Raw genomic sequence first — 19450 nt, forward strand, 5'->3', positions numbered from 1 at the left:
AAACCATGTTTAATTTTTCAACATTCCTCCGAAAATTAGAAGCCAAAACAGATATACTGGTGGCCTGAACAAACAAAAACAAATTGAGAGAGGCCGGGCGCGGTGGCTCAAGCCTGTAATCCCAGCACTTTGGGAGGCCGAGACGGGCGGATCACGAGGTCAGGAGATCAAGACCATCCTGGCTAACACGGTGAAACCCCGTCTCTACTAAAAAATACAAAAAACTAGCCGGGCGAGGTGGCAGGCGCCTGTAGTCCCAGGTACTCGGGAGGCTGAGGCAGGAGAATGGCGTAAACTTGGGCAGCGGAGCTTGCAGTGAGCTGAGATCCGGCCACTGCACTCCAGCTTGGGCGACAGAGCGAGACTCCGTCTCAAAAAAAAAAAACAAAAAAACAAAAATTGAGAGAAAACACACATAGCAATGATACCTCCTCATTGATTAGAATTTTAATCAGACTATCCATAATGATATACATTAAAACTCATATCGTGAATACAGGATATTCAATATAAAGATTTTTTTCTCATGTCTGCTAAGCATAGCCTACTTAAACATATTGTCTATTTTGATCCTCCTGAACTCAATCCTGTTTCTTATTAACTCTTATTAATTGAATCTGTACAATTGTTTTTAAATTCTATCTCTGTCCTCAAAATACTAGCAATCTTAGCTAACTCGGCATGTCTTTTAACTATTACTTTCAACTTTTGAATGAAGTCGACTCATCCAGTCTTTCCTTGGGGAAAAAAATAAAACACTGCCTCCAAAATAAGCTATCAATTCAAAGAGAAAGAACTCTGGATGCAAAGAAAGAGCCAAAATGCCTAACACAGTAGGTACTCAGTTAAGATGGACTAAATGAATGGATAATTTTGTGCAGACTATTTTCCTACATTTCCTGATATATGCATGTTAAAGCATTAGATTCTTCTGACAAACCCTTCACAGAGTTTAACTGGCCAACATGCAGTGAACCATATTAGTTCAGTTGTTGGGAAAATAATGTTTAGTTTGGTGCGAAATCAATTGCAGTTTTTACTTTCCATGGCAAAAACCACAATTACTTTTGCACCAACCTAATAAATTAAATGAAATGTAAGATGATATATTTGTAGTCCCCTTTTCTCCAATCGACAATCATTGCATAGTTTCCAAATGTTACAAATAAAAGTTTTACAACATCAGTGCCACGTTTTCACAAAGACAAAGGAAATGCAATTCAAATTTAATCTTTTTTTTCTCTAAAAAACTAATATTGAGTGAGACCACTATATCACATCTTGAAATTTCTTTAAAAAGTAAAATGACATACAGAAACACTCTTCTAATTGTACAAGTAAATTTCCACAAGGATTTCACTGCCCTATGATTTGCAATATCCAAAAAAAAAAAAAAAAAGAAATTAAAGTTGTCCAACAATTGAGAAATGCAAAATAAATTATGGTGTACATTATGGCATTATGGTGCACTATGAAGTGGTTAAAGATAAAATAAGTTAGCCTCACATAATAGAAATGAGATAGTAATATCCATCCAGATTACTGAATTAATAATATGCACATGTATATATGTGTATCTACAGATACAGGCATTGATATATAGGCATAAACATAAATGAAAGAGATTCAGGTGGTTACTTCTAAGATGTAGAGGGAAGTTTCTATTTTTTTTTCTATTGTATCATCAGTGTTTAATATACAGACTCAGGTATTTCTTTGGAAATTTAATATATTTTAATAATTAAGTACCAAGAATTAAATGGATAAATAACCAGTACAAATTCACAATAAAAAAATTAAATGGGTTAATATACTTTGAAAATCTAATAACATATCCAAAGGACATATGAAAACAGAGGGGGTGTTCTGCACAATCATGTTTTTCATTGCAGTTTCTAGGTCAGTAAAATAACAGAAGTCAGTTACATTTCCAGAAATATGGACATGTTTAAGTTTTGTGTTCCATTTATTCAGTGAAATATTAAAAATAAATAAAATATTATTAACAAGATTGTGATAACAGAGATAAATCTAATGTGATATTTATGCTACATTTTACAGTAGGAAACAAAACTGTTGATTCTGAATGGTCACACTGCTACATAAAAAAATTAAAAAATTGTACTGAGGAAATGCACCAAAATGTTAATGGTGTTTATGTGTGAGTGATGATATACATAACATTTTTTTCTTTTCCTCTATTTTCTATAATAAATAGGAAAACAACTAGTAAATATAAAACAGTTATAAGAAAAATTATTTTTCTTAAGAAAATAAAGTGGGCAAGTCTTAAAAATACAATTTGAAGAATAATATTGTCCTCAAATATTGATAATATTTAAAAATTTTCCATTTCTACTTTTGTGCATTTTTCATTTTTCCCTAATGGTTTGCATTATTTTCATATTGGAAAATGGATGATAAACTTTTTAAAATTACCTTGAAAATATTTAATGGCTTAGGATGGAATCCTTCAGAAGAAGGGTATTAAATTGCTGATCCATTTTCTTTAGACTTTTGATAAATGAGGATATATTAATGTAAAGTGCAGGATTCAACAGAATAGGTTAGGATGAGATGGAACAGGATGGGACGGGACAGGACAGAATAGAATAGGAAACGGGAAGAGACAAAATTATAATAATTGATATTATAGTATAGCAATCTAAGAAATAAGAGGGGTTCCAGGTAATGTAGGGAAGAAATATTGAGGCACTGGGAGGGCATAAGGGACAAAAATTTCTGACCCTTTAACACTACTAATTAACCCCACACATTAAATATTTTCTAACCTCTGGTTCCCTGGTGATACCATATTTCTATACTATATTTCTTATGGCTTGCTTTTCTTGTGTGCTGTTAAGACATTTAGCAAACAATTTTGGAAAAATTATTTTAACACATATTAAAATTTTAATTTAAAAATCCCTAATATCCCGCTATGTACAAAACAAAACATCTCCACTCATATTCCATCTCACAACCTTCCTAACCTATGATTGCTCATTAGGGTTGGTACAAGCTATCTACTATACTGTACTTTGCCGTTCAGGCAGTTAGGGTGAGTTGTTTTCTACTTTTTTATTTACCTATTTTTTAAGAAAATCCATTCCACTATTTGCACCTATGCTTTTAATGTTCTCTCTTATATTTTTTATTCTTATATATTTTTATTATATTTTTTATTTATATATAATATATATAGATATAGCATTTCGTTGTTTAAATGGTTACTATTATGTGCAGTTCATAAGAAAGATATATAGAAGTTAAATCATACTTAAAATACTACATTCATTCCTTAGGTCACACAATATACTTTAGTTTTCTTGCTGAAAACTAGTTATTACAATCAAATATCTTAATATTTGTAAACTCATTCCATATGTTGATATTATTTTCATATTTATCCTAATCTGACTAAATTCAACTGCTATAACAAGTAACTAAAAAAATATATTTTTTAGCAAAATGAACAACATATTTGTGCTCCTTTTTTAAAGAAAATCTAGCAGGCAAAACCAACAAACTACCATATAATATTTATATTACAACAGTATCCTTTATATTAATGATGATGCTATTTGAAACAGCAGGAAATTAGAGGTAATCTGAGTTTATGTGCCTGGAAGAATGGATATATAAAAAGTGGTAGATGTAAACTATGGAATACCATGTAGCAGTTGGAAGCAAGAAACAAAAGAAGCACACAGCCACATAAATAGACTTCAAAAATATAATACCAGATGAGAAAAATTAGGAAATTAAATAAGTCCTATGATCCAATGCCATTTTTGTGAATTATAAGATATATATACATAAAACACCCACAAAAGGATAAACATCAAGCACATTGGAAAGATTGCTATTGCAAGGAGGAGAATGCAGTGGTCCCCAAATGTTTTGACACCAGGGATTGGTTTTAGGGAAGACAATTTTTCCACAGATTGGTGGAGGGGGCAGTGGTGATTTCAAGATGATTCAAGTGCATTACATTTATTGTGTACTTCATTTCTATTATTATTACATTGTAATATATAATGAAATAATTATACAACTCACCACAATGTAAAATCAGTGAGACCCCTGACCTTGTTTGCCTGAAACTAATTGGTCCTATCTGGGGGGTGATGGGAGATAATGACAAATCATCAGGCATTAGATTTTCATAAGGAGCTTGCAACCTAGATCCCTCCTGTGCAGTTCACAATAAGGTTCACGCTCCTAAGAGAATCTAATGCCGCAGCTGATCTGACAGCAGGTGGAGCTCAGGTGGTAATACAAGCAATGGGGAGCCGCTGTAAATACAGATGAAGCTTTGCTTGCCTGCCAGCTGCTCACCTCCTGCTGTGTGGCCCGGTTCCTAACAGGCCAGGAACCAGTCCCTGTCTGTGGCTTGGGGACTGGGGAACCCTGGGAGAGTGGGATTGGATAATGGAGAATGATTAAATGGGTACATTAATAAATGAATGAATGATGAAGAAAGTAAAAGAGAGCCTTGCACAGAACCATGAGGATAGTGTGTTATGAATTGAGGTATATGTTTAATTTGAAACATCCTGTACTTGGTATCAAAAAAGTCTTTCATTTTTTTTTGTTTTTATGGAAATAATTCACTGTTACTGTCCAAAAATGGGTCCTTTTCATGTGTGTCTCAATTTATGAGCTGCTTGAAAGAAGGTTTTAAAAAGGCCAAGAATTGGGGAGCTAAAATGTGGAAACCACAGCCAACTGGAAAGCAATTAACCATGAGCTTAAATATTTTTGAAATTCTAACTAAGAAAATAATATATACTGTCATTGGCAAAATATTTTTTCATATCACTTCAAAATGCATGCTTTGCTCTAAACTAGAAGGTATTTTCTTTCAGCTGTTGGAAATTTGTATAATCATTTTATAATCATTAACAAATGTTTATAAACAAATTTCAACTTCAAAACATTCTTAACTCCAAAGATGTTTTCTGAAATAAATAAGTCTTAGCATTGTCATAAATTTGTCTACTATAACCTGCCAATCGGATGAAGGGAATTAACACTTACTGAGGGCTTTACACTCATTTCTTCCTCACCTTGGTTAATCTTTTCTTTTCTTTCCCTGCCACTTTCCGCCCCCCCGCCCCCCAAAAAATCTTGTAAGTGATATATTAGCTCAAACTATGTTAAACTAAACGCAGGTTAACCTAAATTGTCATTTTTGTAAGTCAAAATGTTTCTATATTGAAATTTTCATGTGGCTCAATTAATAATATAAATCTCCATTGAAAACTGGGAAAACTGAGGCTTTCAAAGTTTTAATAAATCACTTACAGTTATATTTGTTAAGAGTTGAAGTTGAGATTTCAACTTAAATCAATTTACCACAAAATCTATGTTCTTTTCATGATATCATGCCACTCCCATTGATATTCTCGACTTTTCACAGATACTACCATAGTTGATATTCGAGCTGATAGACACTACGTGCTCAGGAAAAGGTGATAGCAGACACTTGATTTTAACAAGAATCAGAATGACGGTCATAAAGGACTTTAACAAATTAACTTTCATATACCTAAAATTTGTGTATTGCACAAAATGTATTTTCTTCAAACATGACACACTCAAGATGTAAACCCAGTACAAGTCTAAGGCCAATTTTCTTCAAGTAGATCAAAGTTAAAGAAACCTTATAGATCCATTCTCAGCCCATAAACTAAACTCTTCCAAGATTTACATTTGACTCATTCTTTCACTCTAATATTTTCTAAAAATGTACAAAATCAAAATAGTAAAACAGTTAGTTCAGTGATGGGTTTCACACAGTCCAAGTCAATCTCCAACCCCAGGGAATAATCACTTGTGCCAAGGAGTTTAAGGCTGTAGTACACTATGATCATGCCTGTAAATAGCCACTGCACTCCAGCCTGGGCAACATAATGAGATCCTGTTTTGTTTCGTCTTAAAAAAAAATGAAATGTGGCCAAGGAAATTCAGTGAGAAATAAAAGTACTCTCATCACCCTATCTCTTAAGTATTCTCAATAGGTGGTTATTTTCTTGTTCTACAACTTTCTCACCTTATAAGATCTTCATCCTCCTGGAAATCTATGCCTTCATATAAGGTGGAGTAGCAGGGATTTTATTCGGGATAAGATGCTAAAGGAAAAGCACATAAAGGAAGGCATATTGGAAGAAAAGGAAGCTTACAAAGAGAATCAAAAGTATAGGATAGCATGGGGATAAAAGAAACTTGTTTGGATCACTACCACTCCAGATCCTCCCACCGGACCTGAGCTTTCTATGATCATGTTAATGAGATTATTTGCAATTTGAAAATTCAATCATAAAGAAAAGAGATATAGTCACAAAGGCATTCCGTATAATCGTTTCTTAATTATACCCTATTGTTAAAATGTCTCCATTAGGAAAAAAACTCTCAGCTATATAAAATTATACTTTGGTTATGTCACTCATGTCTTCTTCCCTTAAAATATATCAGACCTCTGAAAGTCTTGATATGGGTCGAGAGACCTTGAACAATCCTTTCATGGATTCCCATATCCATGAAAACCTTTGATAGTTTCCATTTAGAGATGAGAGCCATTGCCAAATTCAACTTTCCAATTTCTAAAGATGAACACAATTTCTACTGATTGAACAAAGTCCTTCTTTTCCTTTATTTACTTTTCCTTTAGTCTCATTGTCAGAACTGAAAGTAAACTACTTTTCACTAGACATTTTTTTATCACATTGCTTGAGTTTTATTATATCAAAAAGTTGCAATAGGATGTAATTCTAGGAATCGCACAGACTCACTCTCTACTTATGTAATTTGCTCTTTCAGTCGTCCATTGGTATATGCGGGGGATTGGTTCCAGGATCCCCGCATATACCAAATTCTGTGTCTATTCAAGTGCCCCAGTGGGCCCCGTGGAATTGGCCTCCAGGAAAAGTCGGTCCTTAGTATGTTTGAGTTTCACATCCTACAAATCCACATTTGGTTGAAAACAATCTGCATGTAACTGGACCTGAGCAGTTCAAATCTTTGCTGTTAAAGAGTCAACTGTATATACTTGTTTTACTATTAATTACAATATGTCACAGACTGTCATGATCCTACTTCAACAGTCACACTGCAAAGGTAAAGCATATTGCATGCTAAGGGTTGACTGCCTTTTTTTTTTTTTTTTTTTTTTTTTTTTTTTTTTTGTCATGAAGACAAACATTTCATTCCTTTCTTCAAACTTTCCTTAATGATGTCCAGGGGAGCAATGTTATGGCACCATGACTGCAGCCTTAAAAGCTTTGTGAAATGATAGGAGACAGAAACACTACATAACAACAATCTTTCACATCTGTAAAACTTAATTCTTCAAACTACTTTCTTATCTGTTAAGTCATAATGCTCAGCACAATATTCTGAAGTGAATAGAATATTTCCACCATGTTTTCCTGGGGTATAAAACAGCAAGGTGAATTATGCTACGAGGCTGTGAAGGATGAGAGCAGAGGGAGGAAAGAAGACGACTGACACTTTTAGAGCTCCTAGTATATAATAGATTCATGTTAGGTACCTATAATCAATAAGCAAATTGCTTACAAATTCTGTTCTTCAGCTTCCTCTTATGAATAGAACCTACCTTGTAGGATAGTGGAGACTATAGCAAAGAACATAACAGGAACTTGGCACAATGTTAGGCCCATGAAAAGATTGCAATGGAAGCTAGCTTTGGCTATTACTATTATGTATTTTAATTTTCTTTAACATTTACAGTAATCTGAGATAGTTAATTTATCTTATTTATCTGTTGAAAATTCCAAGATCCAGTGAAGCTTAATAAAAACTATTAAATAATATTTTGTTGAATGAAATGTGTTCCACCTGAAACTAAAATTCCACCCAACAATCATAGCCAAATTGCCACAAACTTTGTGCCAATAACAAATTGCAGCAAATAGCCTTCCTCTCTCCAGAGGATCAGGGAGGCAGCCAAAAGTCAACCAAAGGACTGAAGGTAACATGTTCCTACTGACCAGCAAACATACAACCTCATCATCAAATATCCATTTATTAAGCACCCTTGTGAGCAGTGAAATAATAGATCAAAGGGTAAATCTCTGTCCTAGATGTCATCTCATATGCTCAGCATCTGTATGCTCAGCAAATCCCTTCCATCTTTATGTTTCTGAATTCTTTTTAACATACACACACACACACACACACACACACACACCCCACACACACAATATACAATATTACCATTTGGTCCTATTCATTGTATTGATGCTATTAATACTAGTTACCATTATTTAATATTTATAGTAATAGTTACCAATTTGCTGAATGCCTATGTACCAAGTGCTAAGCACTTCACCTGTATTTTCTCATGCTATCCTGACATCTAAACTAATAGTAGGGCTTAAGCCCTATTTTATGAGTAGGGTTTACACCTAGGCTGAGAGAATAGTATGTCAAAATCACAAATGGAGAGAAATGCTTAACCACAATTCAAACTCATATCCATATAGCTCCAAAGCCCATGACCTTTTCTGTAAGAAATTATTGGGAGTTATACCTGATGTAAATGACGAGTTGATGGGTGCTGACGAGTTGATGGGTGCAGCACAGCAACATGGCACAAGTATACTTATGTAACAAACCTGCACGTTATGCACATGTACCCTAGAACTTAAAGTATAATAATAAAAAATAATAATTATTATTATTATTTTTCTCTCCAGAATTACCTAGGCAATTTTAAAATCAGTTTTATGATACACACAATGCTTAGCAAGATGGACATGAAGAAACATCGACCAGGTGTTAGAGGACCTACAATCCACATTCAGCTTTGCACTGAGTCCATACAGAAAGCATTTAACTCTATGAAATTCATCCATCAAAGCGGGTAAATGGACTAGAACAGTCCACAGTTCTACAGGCTCCTCTCCCTCCAGGCTGAGTGTTGCCCAGAAGGAAGTATACACAACTATGACTAGGACTAGGGCTACGACAACTGCTGCTATTATTGGCCTCAGTGGTGTGCAAGGTAAAGTAGTTCCTCAATATTCACTGCATCCTTTTCTGGGAGTCAGTTCCCTGAATTCATACTCTTGATGTCAAAATCTAACAAATCAATACAAAATATTGATGCTACTCCTCAGAGGTGCTAATTCACCTGATTTTCTTCTTCGAGGTCATGGAGGGAATAAAGGGTTGTGTAAGAGCATGTTTAAAATAGTTGTAGGGTGGGGCTAAGAATAAAGCTCGACAAACCTCTAAGGAGGAGCATTGCAACACCTTCCTAAAAGGTCCTGGGAAGGACCCTTGTGCTATGTCATTCTGGAATGCTAGTGCCCAGCTGGGCTTCTACAATTAAGGAGAAAAAAAAAAAAAAACTACATTAACTTCAAATTAACTTCTCAAAATGCATGCTTAGCTTCCAGAGGAAGACTGACAAAGTTGGTAGATGTACCAAGTTGAATTTACCTCACAATGTGACTATATTTGGACACAATCTTTAAAGGGGTAATTAAGGTTAAATGAGTTCATTGGGATGGGCCCTAATCCAGTATGACTGGTACCCTCATAAGAAGAGATCCGGCCACTGCACTCCAGCCTGGGCGACAGCGAGACTCCATCTCAAAAAAAAAAAAAAAAAAAAAAAGAAGAGATTCAGACAGATACCTAGAAGGAAGGCCATGCAAAAACATTGGAAGAAGAGAGCCCTCCATAAGCCAAGGAGAGAGGCCCTCAGAAGAAACCAACCCTGCTGACACCTTCATCTTGGACTTCTAGCTTATAGAACTATGAAGAAATTTCTTTCCTTTAAACCACCCAGTCTGTGGTAGTTTGTTATGGCAGCCCTAGCAAACTAACAGAGTAGGTATTAGTTATACAAGTCCACCTCAAATATAAGTTATACAAGTCCACTGCATATATAAGAATAATGCATATATGCTTACATTTACTTCTGATCAAATACTTCTTAGCAGATACAAAAACACACTAACATGCAAACAGAGGGAAACACAAACAGTATATTCAGTGCCACCATGGCAAAATGTATAAGGACCTTAGATAAGAGTAGAGAATTCCAGGTTCTAATACTACCTGTTTCAGAACCTCACCTGGAAAGCAGAGTGATTGAGAGCATGGTCTTCAGTTTCAGACAGGTGTGGGTTCAACCTGGGCTTATCTACTGGTCAGCTATGTAACCTAACTACTCAGAAAGTTACCGAACCACTCAGAATCTCAGTTTCTCAATTCTGTAAAAAGCAAATAGTTCCTAATCTAAGCTTCTCAATTCTGTAAAAAGCAATAATTCCTATCTTCTACAGTTGTTACAAGGATTCAATTAAATATAAGGATTAAATGAGATTATAAAAGTAAGGGGCCAAGAACTGTGTCTGACACATGATATATAGTCAATAAATGGTAACAGTTGCTACTAGGTTGAGCCATATACAATGGCTGATATTTGTTTTTGATCTACCAAAATGGCAATTCCATATGATTCAACCTAATATTAATGTTGCAAAGAGACAACAGAGCACAAGTGGCTCAGAATACAAATTTCGTCAACAGATAAATGGAAAAGGAAAACATGGTATATATACATAATGGGATATGACTCAGCTTTACAAAAAAAGAAGGAAATCCTGTCATTTGTGACAACATGAATGAACCTGAAGGACATCAAGTAAAATAAGTCAGGCACAGAAAGACAAATACCACATAATGCTACTTATATGTGGAATCTAAGAAAGAATGTAACTGAATTTACAGAAGTAGAGAGTAGAATGGTAGTTACCAGGAGCTGGTGGGGATGGGAGGGGGTTGGGTAGCTGTTATTCAAAGGATACAAAATTTCAGATAGACAGGAAGAATAAGTTCAAGAGATCTATTGTGCAACAGGGTAACTATAGTTTATAACAATATATTCTTGAAAATTGCTAAGACAGTAGATTTTGTGCTTTTATCACAAAAAGAGGTAAGCATGTAAGGTAATATACCTGGTAATTAGCTCGACTTAGCCATTTCACAGTATACACATATTTCAAAATATCATGTGGTACACAAAAAATACAATTTGCATTTGTCAGTTAAAATTTTATGAAACAAGAATACAAGTTCCAGAACCAGGATCTTTGGGCTAGAGTCCTGCCTCTGTCCCTCACTAGCAAGTTATAGAACCCCTCTAACTCGGCCAGGCACGGTGACTGATGCCTGTAATCCAGGCCGAGATGGGCGGATCAAAAGGTCAGGAGATCGAGACCATCCTGGCCAACAGGGTGAAACCCCGTCTCTACTAAACATACAAAAAAATTAGCCAGGAATGGTGGCGGGAGCCTGTAGTCCCAGCTACTCGGGAGGCTGAGGCAGGAGAATGGCGTGAATCCAGGAGGCGGAGCTTGCAGTGAGCCGAGACAGGGCCACTGTGCAGCCTGGGTGACAAAGCGAGACTCCGTCTCAAAAAAAAAAAAAAAAAAAAAATTCCCTCTAACTCAATTTCTCATCTACAAAACAAAAACTTGAAAACATGCCCTCCATACTATGACTGAGAGAATTAAGTAAATTAATCAGTGCAAAGCTCTTAGACTAATATCTAGTATTAGCCAGTTATCACTGATCTCAATCTGTTATTGATATTATTCATATCATTTATTAAAAAATAAAGATTTGACTATCTTTTAGATTCATTCTAGCTTCCAATTCTATGCTGTTTGGGATGATATTGATAAAGGAGAATTATGCAGTTGGCGTTTAGCTATATATCATAACGAGGTTAAATATTGAGCCTTAGAATTCTGATAAATATTGTGAAATCAGAAAAAAGTTAAATAAAAATGTCTCATAATTCCTTCACAATTTATTGACAAGTCTCAAACAACTATAATACTAAAAATATATTTTATTTTGAGAGTAAATCAATCATTTTCCCTAGCTTCTTAAATTGCTAGACAGTTTGAAGGATCATTTCACCTAAAACGTAAAGCGAGTAGTCTATACAGTGTGGGGTTTAAAATGTTCTTGTGTGTGTTCATACAGCTGTTCATTATAGCAGGCTAATATTGGACTAAGGAGAATAATAAACTAAATAGTGAACAAGTCACTAATTCAGTAGGTGATAGTGAACAAATCACTTCAATCTCATTTTTCCATTTTGGAAAATGAAAAGTAATCTAAGTAAAGATATCAAGGTTCCCTTCCAAGCCTAAAATTCTATGAATCAGTGTCTATTGTAAATAGATAAAGAATATAATTTCATCAAAGAAATATAACCCATTTCCTCTGCCAATAAACAAGAAGAAAATTGTTTTTAAATAGCAGAATGTGAAGAATAAAAACAAGCAAAATAACACTCGTCTAAACATGTCCCCTGAATTGTTACCATAACGTGTGCCTGAGCAACTCTAACTAGTTACTTTTATGGTCTGTATAATTAGGAATTAATGACCAAATCTTTTCTGAAAGTAACAGGGACCATATATTAATTATCAGCAGAATTAAAGCTGCCCAGGCCAGCTGTGAAACCAACGTTGACTTAAAGTCCTAGGTCCATTTGTCCAGAGACTCCAGCCTCTGACCTTAAGAAATACACATGACATCAGATTTCTGTCTCTGTAAAATGTTATGATATAACTTCTAGGACTCTTGAGAGGGTAAATTAGTTAATGTTTCTAATGGATAATGATTGACTAAAGAAAGATAATCCCAGTATTTCACTAGAAAGAATCTGAATGCACATGTATACATATGTAACAAACCTGCACCTTGTGCACATGTACCCTAGAACTTAAAGTATAAGAAAAAAATAATAATAATAAAAAAAGAAAGAACCTGAATGCTCATAGCTTTCTTCCAGAGAGCATAGGTATTCCAATAAAAGTTGTTTTCTTTTTTTTAAAAAAAAAAAAAGCTTCATGATCATGCAGCAGAACTAAAACAATATTTGTGAATAAAAGCAAAATTAAAATTAAAATCTCATCATGACACCATGCAAATAACTAGTTTGAAATTGACTAGTTTGGAGGGAAAAAATATATGTTTACATAACTAAGACATGTTGAATATATATATATATATATATATAAAAAACTAGGACACATTGAATCTGATATCATAAAATCATTCTTCTTTCAAGTTAAAATGTTTATGGGAATTACATGATATGCTTTAATTATTAAAATGTAAAAAATGCAACTCAAAACAGGTAAACATGAATTCAGGAGCTCCTATAAATGATGTTTTGAGTTAAACTGCCACAGCATTTCCAAAAAAAAAAAAGAAAACTACATTTCTGAGAGTTGAACACAACCTGTTACTACTTTCTATGAAGTGCAAGCAACTACATTTTCCATTCCTTGAAAATAAATAAATAAAAATAGATTTAATCTTAAGCAATCAATGACATCTCTTATTTACCCTTATTTAAAAGGTTGCTATGGGGCAGTGGAGCAGGCTATTGTTTGGTTTGTTTGTTTGCTTGTTTGGGTGCTCATTTTGGCTTCTCCCAATAGATTTTTTTTTCCTCTTAACTAATTTTAAGATTCCGAAACTCATGACATGTCACAATTAAACATCTCCTAGGAAGTGCACAGTCTGACTAGCTCATTAATTCAGGCATAAACCAGCCGTGACCATGTTGCCTCCAGTCTGGATCAGACCAGTCTGGGAAAAGATAATCATGATGAGAAGCCACAATAAAACATATTAATCTCAGTGTTATTTTATCTTCCAGCAATTAAGATCTTATTTTTTCTGTCAATTCATATGTATTTTTTTATTCTTTAATTTTATTCTGAGAATAGTAACCCTGAAATAAAAGTGGATATTCTAGTTCTGAGAAGTAAATACTTTCATCTTCATTCTCAAAGGTTTTCACCTCCAGAAAAGTCAGAAGATGAGACAGAAGCCAGGGAGATTTTTATACTTCTATACCAATAATATTTACTTATTTATTTATTTTAGAGGAAGGGTCTAGCTGTGTCACCCCCGCTGGAGTACCGTGACCCAATCATAGCTCACTGCAGCCTCAAAACTCCTGGGCTCAAGCAATCCTCCTGCCTCAGCCTTCCAAGTAGCTGCAATTACATGCATGTGCCACGACGCCCAGCTAATGTGTGTGTGTGTGTGTGTGTGTGTATTTTTTTGTAAAGATGGGGTCTCATTTTGTTGCTCTGACTAGTCTCAAACCCCTGGCTTCAAGCAATGCTCCCACCATGGCCTCCCAAACCAATGATTTTTGTAGTTCCACAACTTCACATCTGTTGACAATTCTTGCTTAGTAGAGGAGGAGCAAGAGGACTACCCATGTCCCGATGTCTCTTTTACTGCCTGGTTAGTTGACTACATATTATTAAAATCAATGTCACTGGTTTCTTTTTTCTTTTTTAATGTGCTACTGGAAAACTTTAAATTACATATATATGACTTGCTGAATATTTCTGTTGGCCAGCACTGGTAAAAATTAATACTAACCAGTGGTATAAGTATCTGAGATGGGCCAGTGAAGTTGTTCAGAAAAGCTATGTAGTATGACGAAAAAGCAGATGCCAGACAGGGATGTATTCAAATCCTAGCTCCTACACTGACCATTCAAAGGGATTTGAGTGAGTCATACAGCTTCCTCAGCCCATGTTTCCTCATAAGTAAAACAGAGAGAACAGTTTCCTAGCTTAAACAAAACATTTGTAAAATTCTTGGCATATCACAGGTATAAATAAACATTTGAATAAAAAGTCATTCTTAAAAGAAAATAGAGATTTTCAAGCAGTTACCAAGAATTAACTGCTTCTCACTGTCTGTGTCTTCCAATAAATGGACCACATTCTGTGGGTCCTTCCTGCCTATAATACTAGTATGACTTTGTTATTACCTTACCTTGCACAGATGAATGATAGCAGCTTTATAGTCAATGCTATTACCAAAATGTTCAGCAATGAAAGTATTATTTCTATTTGCGTTTTAAATGGTACAATGAAATACATTTCCAGAGATAACATCATGATTTTTACAAACCTAAAATCCACCTAAAAGAGACTTATACCTAGACTCGCTTCAGGAATCCCACACGTCTATAGCAGCGGGACCAAGTGTTTGAAAAGTTCTAAGATGCACCACTCTAAGATGCTAAGTTCATAATATATAGTTATTAAAAATGTAAGACATGAGAGTCAGCAATATTTCTTTAAAAACTAATTCTATCTCTTTGTTATACTACATTTCTTTGCAATTTGAAAAGTGCCTGCAAATTGTTACTCTATGAAATAATACAAGAGTCATTATAAGATTAGAAAAGATAAGCCTAGGACACAAAATTAAACACTATTTCATAAATTATAAAACTGTAGGAGTTTCTTTTCCAATTAAAAGTAATATACAGACTGAAAATACCTATTCCAAAACAGCTTAGATAAATTAATGACTAGAAAGTTCATAACAGGTAATTACTGAAAAGTTTATAGGTCATATTTCATCTCTCAGCATGTAGAAAGACCATTCCTTTCCACAGTGATTCTTGGTAAAATGAAGAATACTTACTAGATAGCTCAAATGTCAGTTCACTATAATTATTCTTGTGTGTTCATGAAAACTAACTTATAACAACCTCTCCTTTATTGAATCTGTTTCTTATCCTTTTTGCTCCTAGTCTTCTATTTGGTCCTTTTATCATTTTTTTCTTCATTCCCTTGATCAATATTTATCAAGCCCTATGTGCCAGCAGTCCTTGAAGCTCATTAGCCTGTCTATTATTCAAGCAGAAGCAGTGAAGTGGGATAGAGAGGTGAAACACAGTTTTAAATGTTCTCCAAATTTGTTGGTTTATGTTTCTGTGCATATGTGATCTTAATCATATCTGACTTATCACCAAAATAAATTTGAAATTCTGTTATACAGTAAGTTCATAAAAATTAAAGTGTTGGTTTCCAAAACAATTATTTTTTTAAAAAATAAGATGTTATTTTAGTTTATACTATGTCACAGAGCTAAAATCCAAAGATCAGTTATGGCTTTCTAGGTTATTGCAATAAATTTCCAATTCTTAGATTTTATATTAATACAAATACCTCATGACCCAGAGCAAATTTTACTATTGTATATCTAAAGACTTTTCTCCAAGTTGTTCATCAAGTTATGTAATAGATGTGATAAAACTTCCACTGAAAAACGTCCTATTCATTAACTTACACCTAAGAGGGAAATACTAGAAAACAAAACTAAAAAGTTATCAAACGTCATGTGTTTATTAGAAGAAACCTTCACTTGTTTATTGAATTACAATTATTTACTTGTTGGTTTTTCCATTATATTGTAAAGCAACTTGAGGAGCAAAGTTAGGTTTTACTCTCTGGGTGCCAATCTGAAAAGTATAGGTTTCAAGACAGTTCCTGGATTGGGTGGATGAAAGAAATAAACATTCAAATTGAAGAGTTACCAATAAAATAGGTTTAGCTTTACAGACTATTTTTTTCCAACCCATTGGCTTAAAACCTAGAAGTTAAACTTTATAAAGTATGTGATCAACAGATTATGATATTACTTTGTTGTATAAATATTAATTAATTAATTCAACTGCAACTTGTTGCAGGCTTAATATGTGCCAATCACTAGTCTGGGTACTGAGAATTACAGATAAATAAGATCCGTCCATGTAAAGCACAGAACGGAGAGCTGGTTCCACTGAATTTGTCTGAACTCATCTTAATTTTAAGTAGTCATGAAACCATGAAAAAAAAAAAAAAAAAAAGCAGAATGTGTTTTTTATTCTCCCCCGACCCCAAAATGCAAAATCTATTTTTTCAGGTTCCTTAAGTTTTTGCAGTGTTTTACACTTTTTGCTTGTTGCTTAGAAAATGCAATCTCAACCGAGCTTGGTGACTCACGCCTGTAATTCCAGAACTTTGGGAGGCTGAGGCAGGCGGATCACTTGAGGTCAGGAGTTCTAGAGCAGCCTGACCAACAAGGTGAAACCTCATCTCTACTAAAAATACAAAAATTAGCCAGGCATGCTGGTACGTGCCTGTAGTCCCAGCTACTCAGAAGGCTGAGGCAGGAGAATTGCTTGAACCAGGCAAATGGAGGTTGTAGTGAGCTGAGATCACTCCATTGCACTCCAGCCTGGGCACTGCAGCAAGACTCTGTCTCAAAACAAACAAACCAAAAAAAACAAAATGCAATCTCCTTGTACAAAGCAATATGCCTTCAGTGACACTATCTTCTGTTAAGCAGTCAAATAAGAAGGAGATGGAATGGAAGAATAAAATCAGAAACATCATAGAAAAAAGAGAAAGAAAAATATTAACATAAAATAAATCAGAAAAAATGTTTTGCCCAGTATCTTTCTCATATTATACTAGAATTCTGGAATATCATCAGCCACTAACCCAAAACAAGTACTGAGAACTGCCCAGAAATGAATAACCCCATTAGACCCACACTTTGTGAGAGCTGTCAGTAAAAGCAAACAGTGCAGAAATCCTCTGGATAAGCTCATGAGCAGGCTAAAAGCACTGATAAGAGTGAATTAAAAGCTTGTCATTGGTTGGTCCTTCTAGTGAATCAGATCCTTCAGGATACTTAGCAGCTGGCAAGAAGTAGCAATTTTTTTTAAGGCACCAATAACCTGGTCTGGCAGGTTCATTCGTTTCACTTCAGCAGAAGTGAACCTTTGGTTCTTGAGAGAGTCAGTCTTTCTAACTTGTACAAGCGTAAATGATAAATCAAGAAAATGTGACCGCTTTAGAGAACAACAAATGTTTCTAAAGTGAAGAGTGCACATTTCTTTAACGAATGGAACTGACCAAACCTGTAGCAAAGTCTGCCAATGTTAAACCCATTCCACCAGATCATCCAAGTTCAACTTACTTACCCCCAGCATCTGGTGGAGGTAGTGATACTCTGGCCCTTGGTTATACAGCAAGAAGGTTTTCCAGAAAAGTAGGACATTCATGGACAGCCAGATAAGCTAAACCAATCAGACATGAGAGACAGAAAACAAAAATTGAAAATAATTATTACCTGATGAATAGAAACCACAGGTAAATTCTTGGCCACGGTGCTTTCAGTGGAACCTAAACCAGTAACTGCAGTAAGCATTTTCAATTAACCAGCAAGCTGAAAACCACTCAGAGGAAAACAAATCTGATTTTACCCGGCCCTTTCACCTGAGACTAAGCATTTGGGTTGCAAATAGGTCTCCTAAATGATTTACAGCTATCCCCTGCCATACAAAATGAGATTAAGAAATTAATGACATCACCATACCCCAAGCGAACAGAAATAATCTGGGAAAAGAACAAAGGGAGCAAAAATGTTTAAAGGGTAAAGGAAAAGCTGTGTTCACTGAAAATGACCTCTCTTCCTCCACATCTCTCTCATCAATGTGCAGAAAAATTCTCATGCATTTTGGGGACAGGCGCGAGGTGGGGGAGTGTTCATTGTTATCTCCAGCATAAAGTTTTGTTAGTGGAGAATGTTCGAATTAAGGCAAAACTTCCACTTCCAGCTTCCCACCCGTGCACGCTCAGAGAATGAATCAAAATCGCTGCAGGACAGAGAAAACGCACGGAGAGCCTAGCCCGCCATCCTACCAGGCAGAGGTGTTTAACCCCTTCGTTGGCTAGCCAGCTCCTCCAGGACACAGCCATGCCGCCGGCCCCGCCGCGCTGCGCTCTGTGCCCGCCGGCCCCGAGAAGGAGCGGGCGGCTGCCTGGGCAGCGGTTACAGTTGCACGGCCTGCGGGGCCGCTGAGCGAGGACCGAGGGTCAAAGACTGAGGGGAAGCCCGAAGACCCGGCGCCGAGCCAGCCCGGGCGGGGTCTGCTACCCAGAGCCGGGTTTTCCGGGTGCCCTGACTCCGACCCGCACCGGGTCAGCTCTGCCCACTCCGCTGCCCCGACGCCCAGCGCTCCGAGCGCGAGGGCCAGGCTGCACCAGTCTGCTCCGCCGCGCCGGCCCCTTTGTCTACGGGCGAGCCTGTTGTTGTGGCTGCTGCTGTTCAGGATGTCCCGGGTGGGAACTTGGAGGCGTCCCCCGCAGCCTCTAGCCCGGCCTGCCAGGCTCCAAAATACTGGCAAACATGTGAACAATGCTACTCATACTAAAAGTGGGGACCCTCGCCGCCCCGTCGTATACACACGCACACACACACATACACATCCAGCTCTTTTGGACTGGTTGTTTTCCCCCAAAAGAGTTCATCTCAAAGAGCCTTGGTAACGAAATTTGATCCGGAAACAGTCTTTTATGCACTAGCTCACATTTCTCCCACCCTTCCTCAGCAAATTATCCCACTCCCAAACTAAAGCCCCCCCGATAGCACTTACCTAAGGCTTCCCACTAGCCACCAGTTTCTTTATCCCCTTGCCCGCCCATCCCATACTGATAAAAAGGTTTTAAGACATTACTGAATAAGAAGAACCCAGGGAATTAATGGTTAAAGCTGATGTAATTCTTAGGGGCTC

General features: G+C 36.0%; 1 protein-coding gene across 4 annotated transcripts in view; it reads right to left on the reverse strand.

Annotated features, from left to right (window-relative positions):
* Window positions 1-18874, reverse strand: part of NOX4 (NADPH oxidase 4) — a 185749-nt gene extending 166875 nt beyond the window's left edge. The window contains exons 1-2 of one of the 4 annotated variants that reach the window (XM_025356495.1): window positions 18579-18852; window positions 17858-17953 (exon numbers count right to left, since the gene is read on the reverse strand). In XM_025356495.1, coding sequence (XP_025212280.1) covers window positions 17858-17953; window positions 18579-18635 — 153 coding nt within the window. In that variant the 5' untranslated portion in view covers window positions 18636-18852. Of the gene's footprint in view, window positions 1-17857; window positions 17954-18006; window positions 18142-18252; window positions 18373-18578 lie in introns of those variants that run through there. The other 3 variants (XM_025356493.1, XM_025356492.1, XM_025356494.1) reach the window with 3 other exon arrangements.
* Window positions 18875-19450: the final 576 nt, after the last annotated feature.

The sequence above is a fragment of the Theropithecus gelada genome, chromosome 14 (assembly GCF_003255815.1).
Source record: "Theropithecus gelada isolate Dixy chromosome 14, Tgel_1.0, whole genome shotgun sequence".
In the NCBI taxonomy this organism is placed as follows: Eukaryota; Metazoa; Chordata; class Mammalia; order Primates; family Cercopithecidae; genus Theropithecus; species Theropithecus gelada.